This window comes from Tripterygium wilfordii, chromosome 19, assembly GCF_013401445.1.
Source record: "Tripterygium wilfordii isolate XIE 37 chromosome 19, ASM1340144v1, whole genome shotgun sequence".
In the NCBI taxonomy this organism is placed as follows: domain Eukaryota; kingdom Viridiplantae; phylum Streptophyta; class Magnoliopsida; order Celastrales; family Celastraceae; genus Tripterygium; species Tripterygium wilfordii.
In genome coordinates, this window is record NC_052250.1 from 2,085,530 (window position 1) to 2,103,079 (window position 17,550).

The following is a 17,550-nucleotide window of genomic DNA, read 5'->3' on the forward strand; positions in this document are numbered from 1 at the left end:
TGCTTACGTGGCACTAGGGATGACAACGGGTCGGGTACCCTTCCAATTAGGAAATACCAAAACCGTTTCCATTTGAGATACTCTATACCAAAACCGTTCCAAAACCATTTAAAATACCATTTAAATTTTCAAACCCAGAACCGTTCCATAATCGTTTATTTCGGGTACCCGTTTATCATTTTAACTTTTAATATTTTTATTTTTTTCTTTGATGATTATGTTAATATAAATTAATATTAAGTATGATTTATATTAATTATGATTTTATAATTCAAATTAGTCTAATTTATAGTTTTATTAGTATGTTTCTATAAATATATATGTTTTAATATGCTTTATCATGTTATAATTTAGTATCCTAATAGTACACCTTTATAGATGATTTATAACATTATTACTATAATTGATCTTTTTATTAAACGGTTCGGATACCCTAAACCCAGTATCAAAAACCAAACCCGACTCTAAACCATAACGGGTTTGAAAACCAAAACCTAAACCGTTTCCAAAACCTATGGGATCAGTTTTCGGGTTTTAAACGGATCGAGTACCCTGCGGATAGTGCTCGGATCGGTTTTTTTTTGTCATCCCTACGTGGCACGCCGAAGAAGTCTAATCTGACGAACAATAGGACGTCACGTTGGATTTTTCCATCGCCGGATTTATTCGAGGGACAAACGGAATGTTTTCCCATAGTTGGGGGACCAAAAAAGGAGAAGAAAAGAGTTGAAGGATGAAAGTGAAACCGATCAATAATTAATGGATAATAAATACCTTTTGCCGAAATTAATGATTGACCAACGGATTTGCTCTATCATTCAAACTAAGCCCATGTCATCACCTTGACTTTTGATTTTTGACTGAGACTAACAGTTTCTTTAACTTGTCAGATGGATTTGGTCGTGTCTAACTCGAACCTTTGATTTTGATTTTTGACTGAGACTAACAGTTTCTTAACTGGTCAAATGCGCTAAGGATCATATTTCCAGAAGGAAGGTGGTCCACCACTCTCCGCCCTGAGGGCTCACATGCCATTCTGCGAAGGCATCATATAATTCTTACTGAAATTTGAATTGGATCATTATTATCATCATATAATTCTTGTGGGTTCGAATTTGTAATGTAGGAAATTGAATTATAAAGCAAGTTAATGGTGAATTGGGTCTGATTTAGGTATATTTGGATCGAATGCTTGAGTTTCCAGAAATTGCAGTTAATGATGAAGTCTTGGGTTCATCTTTTTGTACGGATTCAGTGATTTCCCAGATCGACATTGTATTTTATTTTTCTTATTATTGCTTCCATCATTAATTCTGTGCTTCCTTTTAATAGAATGAACACTGTCCTCATGGCTACATTGTCCTCTAAAAGAATGAGTGCTTTGAGTAGCTTTGTCCCCGCTTATACTCTTGCTTGATATCAGTGAGTTCAGATACTACATCTTCGTAGTTAGGAAGTTTAGGATGAACATGGCCAGGGGAGTTGCCTCTTTCTTCTTTCAGTTTACGGATTGAACGGTCGAAAGAACGACGATCGATGGCAGACATTGAGCTCTGATTATAAGCCAAGGCATCACCTGTGGAGAGGCGGCGAGATCTGATTTTAGGAGGTACATTTTTTCTGTTCGAACATCTCTTGTCCATATTATGAGAGCCTATGTTTTCTGGTGTCCTGAGATTCATTGTTTGTGTTGAACCCTCATCGCTGTTATCACTGCAGATATCTTGCATGTCCATGTCCATGACTTCAGCTTTCTGCTCAGCCTTGAAGCTAACCTCGTGGTGTTCTTGATAACCCAGATGAAGAGTGTACTTGTTAGCAATATCACTTATTAATCTGAGCTTCTCGTCTTCAGGTACAGAACTGATACACAGATTCTCCTTTATCTCATAATGCACAAGATTCCCTGGTAGTAATTGAACATTGTCTTTGTCAATCCTGCAGCCATAATACTTTCTGAAGAAGCATCGCAGCATCTGGAGCTCGGGCAGTTCACCACATCTTGATGCAGCAAATATCAGACTTGACACTGCTACATGGATTTCACTAGGCAAGCAATGCTGGTCACTACACAAAAACATGAAATCACCTCATCAAACGATTCAAATGTTGCGCGGATGCAATTATACTGACATCTTTACCTCTGCTGAATGACATCGGGAACGTTGGTGGTAAGGCATTGACAGAACAAGTCGATCTGCTCGTATGCAGAAAATCGGCATTGTTCCTTGTAGAGCTGCTCAACCTGGATATTTTTATAAGAGGATGTCAAAATGTCAAACCCAATTCACAAAACTCTTGCTTGTGGTTTTTAAACTTGTGAATGACTAGAATGAAGTAGTACCCTTGGGAGGGCTTGCTGGAGCTGGCCATTCTGGAGGAGGAGAGCAATGTCGGTCCGAGATTGCCTTATCATTGCTTCTTTTCTCTTCTTCTGAAGACCCAGATGAACCTGGACTTTGTTGATGAGACTCTTGCTATCACATAAACACACTTAGCTACATTAACCAATTGCAGTTTCAAGTTTCAATTGCTACATCTATTCTACATCTGCATACATACATGATTAGACTTATGACTCAATTTTACAGTATCGTGTTGCAAAAATGTCAAGGATCCCTGTATTTTTTGTCCCAGCTATCCCATATGCTAAGACAAAAAAATTAACGCATATGATCCATGTGAATTCGTGGGTGGACATCTCAACATTTGAGATAGTTGGGACAAAAAAAACATTGGGATCCGTAAACTACTGTACTCTATAGTACTTACAAGATGAATCATGAAGTAAATAGCAAGTTTAACAATCAAGCTTCATGGTTAAACAAATAAAGATCAGTAACTCTATCTTACAAGAACCAAAAATGAATAAACATAATTGGAGGATTGGGGAAAAAAAGAGAGAGATTGGTGTAGAGTATTGTATTACCACTTAGAAGCTTTTCTCCATCTTTTGACTTTGGACCATAAAAACACTTGATCAATCACCTCAGCCCACATTGTTTCAATGTTTTGCAATCGCAATTCCAAGACAGTTGTTGGGATCCGTAGCACTTCTGATTCCAAGAAGGAAGAGAAGAAGAAGAAGAAAGAATAAAAATAACATAGAGTGGGTTTTTGGCCTGGATTGTTTTATAGAGGAGACAATTACTTAATATTGAATAAATCCTTTTATGATCAAATTGAAAACATGTTATATCTTAGCTATTCTTTTTACTTATATCTTAGCTATTCTTTTTACCAGATTAGGAAATATTTTGTTATTTTGAGTGATTTCTGCAAATAAACAGCATATAACTTGTTTCCATTTTAGATTTATCTCCTTACATTTTGAGATACAAAATCATGCATAAAAAGGCATCATATCCCATTTTATTGGAACTCATATGTAACTGATTAAAATTTAAAAAAAAAATCATTAAAGTCATATATGTATATGTATGTATGGTTTTGGGAATTAATGTTACATTACTGTCTTATTTGTCAAATTTTGCATCTTTGTGATTTCACTCTATTGTTTTCTGTAAAAATGTCAATAATGGAAGTGTATTCGTACAAATTATAGCAATCATATTCATTACCCATTTCACTTAAACAACCCAAAATTTAAATACCAATGTTTCTTTCCTCACTTATCTTGTATGCTATGCTAGAGACTATGGATCGAACTAACAGCGTATTTGGTTTATAATTGAATGAGTGTGAGTGTAAGATGAGTGTAAGGTGAACGTGAGATGAATATGAGTCTATGAGCTGAGTATGACCATCTTTGGTATGAAATAAATAGTGAGTATGAGTATGAGAATTTTAATAGTATAATCTTCATATTACCCTTTTTCCTTTTGAAAATTTAAAAAATATTTTCTAATATTTTAGTTTAACTAATAATGGTAAAATAATCTTTTACATATTAAAACTCATTCTTCCTTGTCGAGAATAGTCATTCTCACCATTTTGGTGAGATTGGTTATTCTCCATAAAGAGAGAATATAGGGTACAATGAGTTTGGGATTGCACCCTTCCAAAATCAATCAAATAAGGGAATTGTTGATTTACACCCTCATCCCATCCTCTAAGGCTGCGTTTGGTAGAGAGTATAGTTGATAGAGTATACACTAGAGTATAACCAAATGTCGCAGAAGGGACTTTCACAGGCATTGGGGAGGGAGCCTTAGTAAAAAAAATGCATATTTTCATCTTCTATTGAAACTCTTCCAAATCCTCACATACCAATGCCAACCAACGTTCATGCCAAGCGTAGTCGCAATGTATGCCTGAACTTGGGCAGTAGAAGTAGAGTCTTGGGTCGAACCTAACACTATCAAGGGCGCATGATTTTAGATAAAAAGGGGAAAAAATTACGGAGGTATGGAGGCAGTGCCCCTTGAAATCTAATTTTCGTAGGATTATTTACAAGAAATTTTTGTTGCATAAGTGTTGTTTTAACATGATCTATAGCTAAAACTACTCGTTTTGTAGTCATCCTCAAAACACGAATATTTAACACCAATCGAATCAAGCTCTCAATCAGGTAATCGTTCTTTGACTTTCTCATGTAATAATTTCCGACATAATTCAAAAATTGTGATATAATTTCGCTTGATTATGAGCCGAATTAAATAACGAATCTGATCCACTAAAAGTGTAGACTGAGTCATACGTATGTAAAGTACATTCATGAGCCATAACTTGTAATATATTTATATGCACGAGTAGGGCCCATGCCCATTAAATTGACCCATGAAAATATGAATAGAGTGTTTAAATTTGAGGAAAATATTTTTTTTAATGGGGATATAGTTGAAAATATGGGCATTTTTAAAAAAAGTAAGGAGAGCAATTGCCTCTTTACTATACATATTAACATATAGATCCGACCCTAGAAACGACCTGTCACCATCATTCCACGCTTCAAGGAAAGAAGATGGAAGGCAGCTTCCATTGAAAATCACAGTCTTCAATATATTGTTGACCAAGCTCAGCCAATCAACTGATGTGCAAAATAATTTATTAATTGTCAATATGTTATACTATCAACCACCATTGACTCTGCCTGTGAAGTATAGCTATCAAGATCCATAAGAGATGATAATTACAAAGGAGATAGAGAGAGAGAGAGAGAGAGAGATGGCCTTGACACAATTGATGGTGACCTTTGTTCTTCATGTCATAGCTTCTACTCTTGCTCTTGTTCTTGCTTCTCAGGAGCCAAGAAGGATTGTATGTATAGGTCTTATCTTCCTCTCCTTACATGTGTGTGTGTGTGTATATATATTAAACTTCATTATATCTTATACCCAGTTCCTGTTTTGTTAGCCTTTGATTGGAAGTGATGAAGAAACCAACTATACTTATTGCGACTACACCAGAGACTCATGGACACAATCGAGAACTACTGTGTTTTTCCTTCTATTGGCAAATCAAGTACTTATGATGAAGGCAAGCTGGTGGTTCTGCTCAGCTGACAAGCCTTCTTCGAATCCGAAAAGATCATCTCCTTCTTGGGCAATGCTTCTTCTTTTTGTAATCTGTTGGTAGGTAATTTCTTTAACAGTTATCTATGATATTTGGATTCCAACAGTTGAAGTTGGAATCCCAGTTACAAGTTATCTTAACTGTTGAGTTGTACGCATAGAATTTTAGATGCATCATGTGGGGTTGCTCAGCAGTTGAGATAGCTTGATATCAACTGCTAGTATCTTTATCATTTCCGTTTCTTTAATTAGTATCCTAACTCCTAAAAGCATTTGTTAACAAAATCCTAACCGAGTGTCAAGACTTGTCGAGTCCCACATGGCTTGGATAACCCAAATGATGTGGGGTTATATTAAAAAAAAAACCAAGTCCCTCCCTACCACTTAATGATGCTTTTCTTGGGTCCAATACTATTGAGTGAGACGGCAATATCACTAATGTGAGTAGGATTGAGATTTTCAACGTTATTGTACTAACATTTTGGTTTCATTTTGTGTAAATGTTCGAAATTAGGGCAACATTCTTCGTCGCCGAGGCATGGTTTTTGGTGGGTTCAGAGAGGATTGCAGGTGGCAAGTACAAAGGGAAGGTGTTCTCATTAGGAATTATCCATTGTGAGGGATTTTTTCAGAGACTGTGTGTTTCAATTATGGGCAGCAATTATCCCCCTCACCAGTATTGCACCACAAATGTACCATGTTTGCTATGTTATATCCAAAGAAAAAGAACCTGCAGATAGCAATGACAACACTAGTGAAAGATCAGGACCTGATTTATTAATGGTCTAGACAAATTTGGTTTTAGTCCTTTTCACTTTGTAACTTGGATTTCAGGAGCTATGAATGGAGATTGGATTTGAGGCAACTCTTATTCCATAGCTTGTTGCCTTTTTATGCTCTTGTTTGCTTCAATGCTGTAGTTCTGTAATTCGTAATGAATAGCAATCTTGTAAACTCCTTGTTTGTAGAGATGTAAAGTGGGTCGGCCCACAGGCTGCTCGAAAGGTTCGTGGGCCGGGCCGGCTTGTGAATATGAAAAACCTATGGCCCGACCTCTTAGTACCTAAGGGTCGAGCCCCGTAGGCCGAACCTTCAATAAGGATGTGAAATAACGTGTAGGTGGGATGGATTGAACTCGGATCCTTATTAGACAAAACCAAATTTATAACTACGAAAATTATAAAGATCTTACTGATAATCATCTCAAAAACATCCCAACAATATGTGATACTCATTCATTCATTGGGTGTGATTTTCAATGGCTCATTGCTATGATGTCACCACACCAATGAATCAGTGTCACACACTACTATGATTTATTTTTCAAATGATTATCATTGGGATGCCTAACATTGTTATTATAACTACTACACCAGAACAACTTCATTGATATATGTTCTCTTGTGATATGTTTTAAGACCTTTAAATTTATTTTTTTTACCATATTGCACTTAACTATGCGGGCCTGCTGGGCCCAGAACTACCAGTTGTTTGTCATGGGCCGGCCCATGTGGACCGAAAACCCTGACCTAGCCCGCTAAGAGGTGGGCCAAGCCACCGGTCTTTGACAACTCTACCCATTTGACCTCCCATGTGTGCCTAGGCATCTTGCCAGGCAATCCACTAATCCTTGGAAAGTAATGGGTATGCAAATGTGAATGCAGATGCAATGCAACTTCCCTTCTATTGATCATATAACTCTGTTTCAGTATTTATCCCAATAGTTTGGGGTCGGGAATACATCACGTGTATTCGTTTTCTCCATTCATTTCTATTGATCATAGAGTATACATTTATCCACTCCTAATAGTTTCGTATCGTTTTTCTTATTGCTTCAAGCTATGTCGACGAAGTTGTATCCACATGATTAATAATGATGAAGTTGGTTCCTTTGTTAGGCCAAGATCGTTACGGATGAAGATTTTAACTATTGTTACTGTCTCTATGACCCAAACATTTCAACTGTTCTGGGGATTACTGCATTTTCTCTTCTCTTGGCAAGTCAAGTACTCACAATGAAGCCAATCTGGTGCTGCTGCAAACCAAAGACTTCGAGCTCGAACCGATCTTCTGCTTGTGCAATCGTTCTTCTCATTGTTTCCTGGTTGACATTCTTAATTGCAGAGGCATGTTTATTATTTGGTTCAGTCGTAAACGCTAAGCGCACCAAGTACAGGACCATTTTCGTAGCGAATGATGATCTCCATTGCGAGACCTTAAGAAGGGGAGTTTTTGAAGCAGGAGCAGCTTTTGTTGTGCTCACCAGTCTTGCATCAAAGTTCTACCATGTTTGCCATATTGAGCCCAATGAAGACTTGGAAGCAGATAACAATGGTGAAAAGAATGAGAAACTGGGGACTTACACAATGATTCAGTAAGGTAATACACGTGCTTTTCTGAGGTTCATTCTTTTTTGATGTGAAGATGTCAATAATGGAAGTATGTCTTGAACATTATAACAATCATAACCACTCTGTGTATGGGTGAAGCTGTTCTGTGTATGGGTGAAGCTGTTATGTGTCATGATGTGTCTTCAACTCCGGGTGAGGAGTTTGTGAGTTTAGATCCACATCGAATGTGCAGAGGACAAGATTGCATGGTGACGTTCTCTGTATTGCTTTTAATCGTAGATAAAGGATTGGAACATTGCCGCATTTACAGAAAAGTGCTAATGTTTGTAGCAGAGGTGATCATGTTTTCTAGATCATTACATGTGAAACAATCAAAGTTCATAAGCAGGAAACCTTGCCGCAGATGGTTCAACCATGTCTAGAAAAAGATAAGCCATTGCTCCAACACCCTCAAACAGCGAATATGGGCGATCACCTCCATGCATCTTCCCCTCTGATATAAGTTTGTGTGCTCTATCAAATAGAAAGGAAGCAAATGCTTTTGCCCTATATAGATACTCCACTTTACCAGTTAATCGGTAGAGTGAGAGGAAAACGTAGGTGTTGCCGCTGATGCCATGACACATACCAACTCGCTTAAGCAGCCCCCTGTTCCATACCACTTCACCTGCATCAACAGCTGCTTGCAAAAACTCCCCATCTCCGAAAACCTAAAGTGAGAGAGAGAGAGAGGAGAGAAAACCTAAAGTTAGTGGTAAAAGGAGTTACATGGATTTGCTTGCATCAATTTAGTCAGTCTACTTAGTCTGAAGTTTGAAATTGGTGATAATGAAATTTTACCACAGCTGCTTTTACAAGGGTAAGGGCAACACCAGGTGCACCATGACACCAATGCACAAGACGGTCAGATTCGCTGTCTTCACTTGAAGGATAGTTACCACTTGGAAAACGATTTTTAATCATGTAGCGTAGGGTATCCTTGACAGCCTCTGCCTCATCTGGTTTCAGTTCCATATGCATTAGGACATGCATAATGCCTGCCAGTCCATGGGCAGCACCCCAGTATTTCTTCCCATGCCATTCATACATCAATGGACATCTTCCCTTGTTTGCTAATCGTCTACCTTCCTTAATAATTTCATCCACAACTGCTCTCTACAAAAATTTTAATTCCATTTAACAGAAAAAAGAAATCATCATTTGACTTCCGACTGTGATGAAATAGAGTAAAAAGATCTCAAAAGGAAAAAAAAGAAGAAGAAAAAGAACGCATTACCATCCTTCTTGAAGAGATTGTTCCTTGATCAATATGCTTATTCAAATATAAGCAGGCCCATAAGAAGCCTACCCGCCCATATAATAACTCATTAGGCAGATCACTTGGAAGCTTGATCTGCCATCAAGGAAAGCAAGAATTTTAATGAACAATCAAAACCAACTTTAAAGAGGGAAATAATTCCATCAAGGTCAGGTAACAATGCAATCAAGCACCTCTTTAAATTCGGTAAAGTAATGATACAATAGCCTTTCATCACCAGAATGTTTTGCTACGACAGCACCAAGAGCATAGACACCAGCTCGTCCGCATATGAATGTCACACGTCTGACATTGTTAGGCCACGTAAGAAAAACTAAATCATGTAACCCTCAATAAGATGAGTGAGGTAGGAATGAAAGCCATTATCTCAAGCATATAATTCTAAGTACTAACCAGAGACCATAATGATATAGCCATTATATACCAAACTATATAATGGCTTTGCACCCACTATCAAGAACATATATTGCAAAGTGTGCATTCTCATATGTTGGATAGACCAAGTTGAACTCATTCCTTATAGACGTTGACACTTCAAACAAGGAACGAACCAAAAATGTAAAAGCAAAGCTCACATGCCAAATTATTTCACTTGAGCTATCAGCTAAAGTACTCTGTCCTAAATTATGCAAGCTAGCGGCCTAGCCCTAAGTGGATGCAAATAGTGTACTACCATTTCCATCAATTGAAACATTTCTAAATCTTAAACACAAATTCTTAGCTAACCCAATTGCTCATTTTCAGCCTAAGATTTAAAATAGAACAAAACATTGAGCGCGATACAATTCCTAACTAGTTATCACAGTCTTAAGTCCTAACATATTCATGCAAATACAAGTAAATTGGTAGGCCTTCGTACTCGTAAACTGAACACGAAACCAATTTGAGCTAAACTTATCTAGCAACCATTTATCAGGGGGAGAGAGAGAGAGAGAGAGAGTACCCAGAGTCTCTAGAAGCAGAATCACAAGCCCTAACGATCTCAGAGCACACTTTAAGATCCCCTTCATTCTTGGTCATCTGATAAGCCTTAAACAACAAATAAGCTGTTCCAAGATCCCCAGTGTAAAGACTGTAATCTCGCACAACTTTTCTTCTCAATACCCATGTCTCCTTCATCACCTGTAACCAAAAAGACATAAATTTTACAGCCAATTTTCCAAATAGAGAATCTCCAATTACATCAAAATCCCCATAAACCCAACACTCAGAACTCTGCCAGAATTTCAAATCCAGTCGGTGGCCGCTGATAAACACAAAATTCTAAACCCAAAAATCATAATTCAAGCTCGCTCAAACAAAACAACCATCTGTGCGTATCAAAAGCAACTAACAGATGGTGCATGGAAGTCAAGTATATGAGTGAGGACCGTTTCTTTTAGCTCCAAGGCTGATCTTTTAAGCCTCTCCGAAAGTGTTCTGTAGGGAAGATAAAGCAGCTTAAGTGAGTCTCTACCTCCATCACTGGTTCCTTCGTCCACCGTGGTTTCAGGTACAAATTTTGGCATTTCGTTTGGGAAGTAACGGTCAGCCATCTTTGTCTCACCGAACGGAACAAGGTAGCTTTCTGTTGGCGTAGTTTCTGGCAGCTCCTCAATAGCTCTTAATGGGCCTTACTAAAGTTACTCAGAGTCCAGCCCAACTGATGATCCAGAGCCCAGCTTGCAACTCGTTGATTCATGAGCTTTTTAGATGAATGGGCCAGATCTCTCTCTTTCACGCCGGAGTTTAACACTTTAACTAACTAGGGTTTTGCAGGTTTCATATTCAATGTACGTTCTTGTTTGCTTCATCGAATTCTATAAAGGTTTGGATTTTCTTTGCCTGATAGATGAAATAACAAATGGGTAAGAAGCGAAAGCACAGCGAGACGGAGGTTACGGCACCAAAGGACGACACGGCCCCTGAGAGACCCAAGCGGACGCTCATGGGATGGAAAGACAAGAACCAAGTGAAGGAACAGGCTGATTATACTGTTTTTAGGAACAAAGAGAAAATCCTTGTTACTTGTTCACGCCGCATCAGTTACAGGTGGGCATTAATTGGTTTGTTATGAAATATTTGGGGGGTTTCGTGTTTGTTTGGGTGAAATTGGCACTTTGTGGTGACTGAGTGGGTGGGTAATTTGCTAGGTATCGGCATTTGATGTTGAATGTTGTTTCTCTCTTGCCACATTGCAAGAAGGATAACAAGGTTGAGTCAAAGAGCAGTAAAGGGGCAACGCTGAATGAGCTTGTTGAGCTTAAAAGCTGTTCTTCTTGCCTATTTTTTTGAGGTAGACTCTTATCTCTTTTCACAAGCATGTTTTATTAGTCACTGTTTTCTGGGTTTGTTCTGTTCGCATGCATCTTACAAATAAACGTGCAAACACATGTATGTATATGTTGGTTTATTTCAACGGCAGTAACTACTAATGGAGCCTCAAGTGAAGAGCAAAGAGCCCTTCGCTTGTCTCTTTTCATAGGCTCATTGCTTCATGAATTTTGAGCTTTTCTTTCTAGTATGAAAATGTTGGGGTTTGGGTTCACAAAAATAGAACAGAGTTCTGAGTTTTCTTTACCTTAGATTTTTATGCAATTATGCTTCTCGCTTGTCTATTTCAGTGCAGGAAACGTAGTGATTTGTATCTTTGGATGGCCAAGTGCCCCAGTGGTCCCTCAGTGAAATTCTTAGTTAGTGCTGGTAATATTCTTCTCTGATTTCTTAGTAATATGATATTGTGAAGATAAGTTTTCTGACAAGGAATAGCTTCTATCGCATTTTATTTTCCTCTGTTATCTCTGATCCAATTTGGTTAACGACTTTCCTGTAATTTTTTGTATCATATCTTGTCTTCATTTTCAGCGCACACAATGGAAGAACTGAAGCTCAGTGGAAATAATCTAAAAGGTTCAGGACCTCTCTTGACTTTCTCTGCCAATTGTTTCCTTGTATCCACTTCTTTTTTTCCTCATTAGGAGCGGGGTCGATCTTTCTTAATGAAGTTGACTCTTATGCCGTATGGTTCTCTCTACCACTTTTTTAGTTTTGTAGGAATTTATTTATGGTTTGCTCTCACATGCTGTGAGATGCTGCTATTTCTACACAAATTGAACCATAATGGTTGATATCATATTCACATATCCATGCAATGCTATGAGGAGGCTCTTTTCAATCCTTCAATGGGTATTTTAGTCGTCTTGTAGTTCTGGATAGAGTGAAAAACCAAATGCATAAATATAGTTCTGTTAACAGTAAGCAAAATATTCCAGCATTTGTTCCACAACCCTTTCTCAGGTGATGCTCTTGTTCTGCTATGTTACTCCTCTCATTTAAGGGCTTAAGATAGATAGTGCTATTTCTTCAGAGGTCAGAGGGGGGGGGGGGGTGATGGGTATATTGTGCTCCTAGGATGACTGCAAAATTTTTCCATTTACCAAATTTTTGATGGGTAATTCTACTGCAATAATCTTTTGATTCTTCTCTGATTTTTGATGGGCAATTCCACTTTATCTGCATAAATCTTAATTTATGACATTTCTTTTTCTTTTTAATTTTCTGCTTGTCAGATTTGTGGAACTCCAAAGGAGCATAGGAAATCAAAGCCTTATCATGATCATGTCTTTCCTTTCTCCATCCTTGATGGCCATATTTGGTTCCGAAATTATCAGCTAAGTGGGAGTTCAAACTTCCCGTGGAGTTTCTTCTCAATCTCCTGTGTCATATTTATAATTTAACTACTGGAGAATTTGAGTTTTTCAATCTAAAAAGTTGGCACCACTGCCACATATATCAATAGTGACATTGTTATTGATGCAGACATTTTGCCTTGTAAACCACTGATAAGTGGTCGCTCTATCCCTCTTTTTAAGTTATTTGAACTAGGAATTTCAAATTATCAGTCGTAGGTTTATATGGGGGATCTATGTTGAAACTGACGTCAAGAAATGACAAGTGGCTTTTACCTGCTGGTGAAGTTACTTTAAAAATTGAAATGTTATATTGTTTGTGTGAGCAGTCATGGTGTTTTTCTGTAAAAACCATGGCATTGCCATACTAACTGAAACAAAGTTTCTTTGCACTCCGCATGTTCTTTCAGAATCCTTTTCTGAAAGTAAGTCACGGTTCTTGTAGTTATGTTTCTTATTGGTGTTTATTTTACTTCATCTGTATCTCAGATAATTGTTCCTCATAACGAATCTGATAAAGATGCTCAAGGAGGCCTTGATAAAATGACCCTTACTGAGGTGTGTATTGATGTACTGTTACATTAACGCATGGTATCTATAATTGTTCCTCATAATGAATCCGATGAAGTTGCTCGAGGAGGCCTCGATAAAATGACCCTTACTGAGGTGTGTATTGATGTACTGTTACATTAACGTGTGGTATCTATAAAGCGCTTGCGATCATGATGTGATTCTTTTACTTCTTGTTTGCAGGTCGGTCCGACATTTTGCCTTAATCCAATAAAAATATTTGGTGGCAGCTTTGGGTCCAACACTTTATGAGAATCCGTTTTATGTATGTATATTTTGAATTGGGGTTCATCTTGGATGGTAATAATTCCTAGGTCATTAGTATGTTATTTTTGGCTTAGCGGGTGAGAACGATGGCTCATGCAGGATTCACCACAACTGGCCTGACTGTTAGTCCTTAGTAGCACGTTACCGTGATTGGCAACAGATAAGTTTTTGTGGTTTGGGAGGTTTGACAAGCCCTATGACTGTTGATACATGTAGATTGGTGATGTGCTATAAGTCAAAGGCCGCTAGCCCTATCCTTTCTTTGCCAGCCCAAATGAATACCATCAAGGGATTGCATAAATTTTGGTCTCTATTTCTTTTTTGGGGATGCAGGCTGCGAGGTTTTCATGAACACTCAGTACTCTTCATATAGAGCTGGCATTGCAACAAATAAAGTTTCTATGCTGTTTTTCTTCGTACTCCTCTTTCCCCTACCATTTTATTCTTCTTGTTTGCCCCTTCTGGGGAGTTTGCATCATCTCTGTTAATCGCGTAACAAGATGGTTTGTTTTTATTCCTCCAGATTGGAGCATTGGAGAAGCAGCACAAGGGTGGTAAGTATGCAAAGAAAGTCAAGGCAAAAACAAGGAGGAAGATGCATGAGCTTGAAAATCCATTGGAGCCTGATGAATTTGCTGATATGTGGAAAGAATGAAATGGTAATTTCTTCAACATTTCCAAGTCTTTTTGAAATGAGGGGAGATTCGAATCCTTATCACTAAAATGATACATACCATCTTTACTCCGACCAATGACTCAAGTGTAACTTTTCCAACTCTTTGATTTGTCTTTCTAAAATGATACATACCATCTTTACTCCGACCAATGACTCAAGTGTAACTTTTCCAACTCTTTGATTTGTCTTTCAATGAAAGAACCTTATAAAATAAAGCAAGTTTCTTATCATTTTTATCACAAGACTGATGCAGAATGCAACCTTTATTTCTTTATTCTGTGAACCTATTGGCATGTTAAAAGGTAGTTAAAACACTCAGAAAAGAAATCCCAATATACACGCACTCAAATCCTGGGACACACCAAAACAACATAAGCAGTTCTTGCTTGTCTAATGAGAGTCCCACTCTGTCCAATTTGCTGCACTTCCTCTTCTTGGTAAGCTGTCCACTCTTGTGTATTTATCCACTTTGAAATTGGCTCCACACAACACCCCTTCGCTGTCAATCCTTGGCATTGCTCTTATCTTGTTCATTGGATGCTCAAAGCTCATCAGACCTCCTTCACTGTGAAACATGAACCCTGCACACACCACACCACACCACCACATGAGATTATTTATGCAAATACTATAAGAAATTCACATGCCGTACAAACCAACAATATTATTCGTTTTGGATTGTACAAACCAACAATATTATTCGTTTTGGATTATCCAATTTGCGTGGATAGATCAAAACAACATAGCTTTGTCCCTCCTAAGCTAGCTCAGCTATTATAGGCTGAAGCCCAACACACTAAGCAAACCCAACTGCTATGGATCAAAGCCTAACTCACTGGACTTAGAAAAAGGCTTACTGACTCAGCTATTACTAGCTGAAGCCCCACTCACTGAGCAAACCCAACTACTACAAATCAGAGCGCAATTCACTGGACTTAAAGGCTCTGTTGATTGTAAGGGATGGACTTACATATACCACTCGGTTGGGACTTACCCAATATGTTGTCTCAACAAATACAGTTGATGTTTGTGCAAATTAAGTCTAGATTTTTACAAATTACCTATTGGAAATGGAGCAAATGATTTGGCACAACCCTCTTTGATAACATCCACATCATCAGAGATCACCACAGACCCATCAGCTGCCATGCCCCAATACAGCTTAACTCCACCATCAGAGCCCTGTAATGATCATCATCTTTATAGCTCAATCTAGAATGGAAGCTGGAAAAAGATGGTGAGAAAGAAAATATATATATATGTACCAGTGCAGCAAAGACAGTTCCAGCCTTGCTGTCATAGACAACAAAGGCAAAGCTTCCATCAAGATCTTTGACAACCTGATCAGCAGGGTATGGCCCCCTGTCTCTAAGAGTTCTATATGCTTCAATCACAAACATTGCCTCATTAACCCCTTTTGTTAACCCATATTGCCTATTCAGTGTCCACAGATTGTTCAAACTCCCCAGAAACAAGCAGTAAATGTCATCAAACCCACAGAACAACCTGTACAAAAACAACAAGAACAATTAATACCAAAAACAGAGAGAAAGCAGAGCAGATCAGAGAGAGGGGGTGTGTGTGTATTGTTTGCCTTTGATGAGGAGAGCAAGAATGGTCATGGAAGACATAAGCAAGCACAGCAGCTTCACCAAAATTCATTGAGAAGGTGTTTTCAGGATGTCGAGAGAGGAATCCTTGAAGGGTTTCTTCAGGGAGCTTGGGTTTCTTGGAACCATCTTGTGATGCAGGACTGTGGAGCTCCTCAGGTGGGTTTGCAAAAGCCTTGTGAAATATCGCCAACATTTCTTCAAAACTAGACAAAATATCTCAGAAAGTCTTTCAAATTTTCTGTTTTTAAATTATGACAAAAGGGATTGAGATCACTTTCTAGTATTTATAGGAGTTTGGGTGGATTCCTAGTGGGAGTTTGGATAAGGATCGTTTGATTTCTCGTACTTCAATGCAGTCTTATCTTGCTTTCTCTTAGTTTCTCTATGTTTTGTCTTCAAGTGCTGCTGCTCTCTCTCTCCAACAACATCTGTCATGACTTGTGAATTTGAAAATTTTAGGGTTTTTTTTTTCTTCAAACCGACGCAAGACCAAGTTGGTATCCCATTTATCGAATCAACATCTCAACAATGTGTGATACTTTCATTGGATATGGTGATATTAGGAATCGTAAAAAATCAGTTTTAGGTCGATTTTGGATCGGACAAGTGCACGTATTTACGAGATATTTATAAGTCTGAACCCTAATTGATCATACTCGAATTGGTTTAAATCCGAACAAGTAAATCGAACAAGATTTTTGTGTTTGAACCCTGACTTAGTTTTAAACCGAACAAAAATTTTGCGTTTGGATCCATATTTATGTCCAAACTTTGTTTAATCCAGTTCGGACAAATTTGATCATCCAGACTAGACAGAATTTACTATTGAGATGTTTTTGGGATGGTTATCAATGAGATCTTTATCATTTTTGTTGAACATTTTATGGATTTTTTTCAATTGATACAAGACCAAGTTGATATCCCAATTATCGCAATAATTGAATGCACAAGATTCTAGTGAATTCGTGAGCTTCACATGTCTCACATATTATGTGCGGACAAATCCGTAGCTTGATAACTGGAATATCGGCTCTTGCCTACATAACTGTGAGAAATGGTTTCCCATGTTGTTGCTCTTAGCCTCTTACTAATTGTGGTAGCTAGGCTTATCCAAAATGAAAAATGACATATTAATACCATTTTCAAAACTATTAGACATCTAAGTCCATTCCAAAAAATTTTATCCATCATAAGTCCATTTTATTTTTTATAATTATTTAAATCATTTAAATTTATCTAATTGCTTTTTTTTTTCTTTTTTTCAAAGAAATTTAAATCTAATATCATTTCTCTCTCTAGTTACTTTCTCTCTATGCTATATCTTTCTCATCTCACTACATCTTCTCTCTCTACTGCATCTCTCTCATCACTACATCGTTCTCTCCTACTACATCTTTCTCTCACTTAGTGCATCTCTCTCACTCTTATTACTACATCTTTCTCTTTCTCTCTAATATCTTTTTTTGGTAGTCATTTTGGTCCAAATATGACGGGGCATTGTGCGTCTCTATGAAGGGAGTTCAACGATGGTGGTGGTGTGGCGAACCGTCATCGGAATCGGGCGGATTTGAAGTTTTTTCAAAATAGTAACAATAGCCAACCAATGTTACTGT

At 37.9% G+C, this 17,550-nt stretch overlaps 3 protein-coding genes and 1 long non-coding RNA gene across 7 annotated transcripts; 1 reads left to right on the top strand and 3 right to left on the bottom strand.

Moving 5' to 3' along the window:
• Positions 1 to 1,364: 1,364 nt before the first annotated feature.
• On the bottom strand, positions 1,365 to 2,416 carry LOC119985434. Its single transcript, XM_038829741.1, has 3 exons — positions 2,345 to 2,416; positions 2,142 to 2,245; positions 1,365 to 2,067 (listed from the first exon to the last, which is right to left on the bottom strand). Exons 1-3 carry the CDS (start codon positions 2,414 to 2,416, stop codon positions 1,365 to 1,367), a joined length of 879 nt encoding a protein of 292 aa, XP_038685669.1.
• Positions 2,417 to 8,101: 5,685 nt separating this feature from the next.
• Positions 8,102 to 10,689, bottom strand: LOC119985340 (lanC-like protein GCR2). Its single transcript, XM_038829614.1, has 6 exons — positions 10,514 to 10,689; positions 10,087 to 10,265; positions 9,317 to 9,428; positions 9,102 to 9,218; positions 8,666 to 8,980; positions 8,102 to 8,535 (listed from the first exon to the last, which is right to left on the bottom strand). The coding sequence occupies exons 1-6, from the start codon at positions 10,676 to 10,678 to the stop codon at positions 8,197 to 8,199; spliced, it is 1,227 nt and encodes a 408-aa protein (XP_038685542.1). The 5' UTR covers positions 10,679 to 10,689; the 3' UTR covers positions 8,102 to 8,196.
• Positions 10,690 to 10,886: 197 nt separating this feature from the next.
• Positions 10,887 to 14,391, top strand: LOC119984984. Of its 4 annotated transcripts, none has more exons than XR_005465022.1 (8): positions 10,888 to 11,174; positions 11,276 to 11,418; positions 11,747 to 11,825; positions 11,988 to 12,032; positions 12,692 to 13,477; positions 13,565 to 13,646; positions 13,748 to 14,064; positions 14,172 to 14,391. It is a non-coding gene; the product is annotated as an uncharacterized LOC119984984 (long non-coding RNA). The 4 variants fall into 4 exon arrangements; XR_005465024.1 differs by having other exon boundaries at positions 10,889 to 11,174; positions 12,692 to 13,369; XR_005465021.1 differs by having other exon boundaries at positions 10,887 to 11,174; positions 13,565 to 14,064.
• An 89-nt stretch (positions 14,392 to 14,480) lies between these two features.
• LOC119984982 (stem-specific protein TSJT1) lies at positions 14,481 to 16,200 on the bottom strand. The gene is made up of 4 exons (XM_038829128.1): positions 15,919 to 16,200; positions 15,590 to 15,830; positions 15,386 to 15,506; positions 14,481 to 14,905 (listed from the first exon to the last, which is right to left on the bottom strand). The coding sequence occupies exons 1-4, from the start codon at positions 16,128 to 16,130 to the stop codon at positions 14,715 to 14,717; spliced, it is 765 nt and encodes a 254-aa protein (XP_038685056.1). The 5' UTR covers positions 16,131 to 16,200; the 3' UTR covers positions 14,481 to 14,714.
• Positions 16,201 to 17,550: the final 1,350 nt, after the last annotated feature.

Excerpts from the sequence above, each read along its gene's own strand:
- LOC119985434 (XM_038829741.1), bottom strand. The coding sequence starts at position 2,416 with ATGATAAGGCAATCTCGGACCGACATTGCTCTCCTCCTCCAGAATGGC. Across the intron at positions 2,246-2,344 it reads TCCAGCAAGCCCTCCCAAGG|GTTGAGCAGCTCTACAAGGA; the intron begins GTACTACTTCAT and ends AAAAATATCCAG. Across the intron at positions 2,068-2,141 it reads CCCGATGTCATTCAGCAGAG|TGACCAGCATTGCTTGCCTA; the intron begins GTAAAGATGTCA and ends GTTTTTGTGTAG.
- LOC119984982 (XM_038829128.1), bottom strand. The coding sequence starts at position 16,130 with ATGTTGGCGATATTTCACAAGGCTTTTGCAAACCCACCTGAGGAGCTC. Across the intron at positions 15,831-15,918 it reads TCTTGCTCTCCTCATCAAAG|GTTGTTCTGTGGGTTTGATG; the intron begins GCAAACAATACA and ends GTTTTTGTACAG. Across the intron at positions 14,906-15,385 it reads ATTTGCTCCATTTCCAATAG|GGTTCATGTTTCACAGTGAA; the intron begins GTAATTTGTAAA and ends TGGTGTGTGCAG.
- LOC119985340 (XM_038829614.1), bottom strand. The coding sequence starts at position 10,678 with ATGGCTGACCGTTACTTCCCAAACGAAATGCCAAAATTTGTACCTGAA. Across the intron at positions 9,219-9,316 it reads ACTTTACCGAATTTAAAGAG|ATCAAGCTTCCAAGTGATCT; the intron begins GTGCTTGATTGC and ends CCTTGATGGCAG. Across the intron at positions 8,981-9,101 it reads CAATCTCTTCAAGAAGGATG|AGAGCAGTTGTGGATGAAAT; the intron begins GTAATGCGTTCT and ends AAATTTTTGTAG.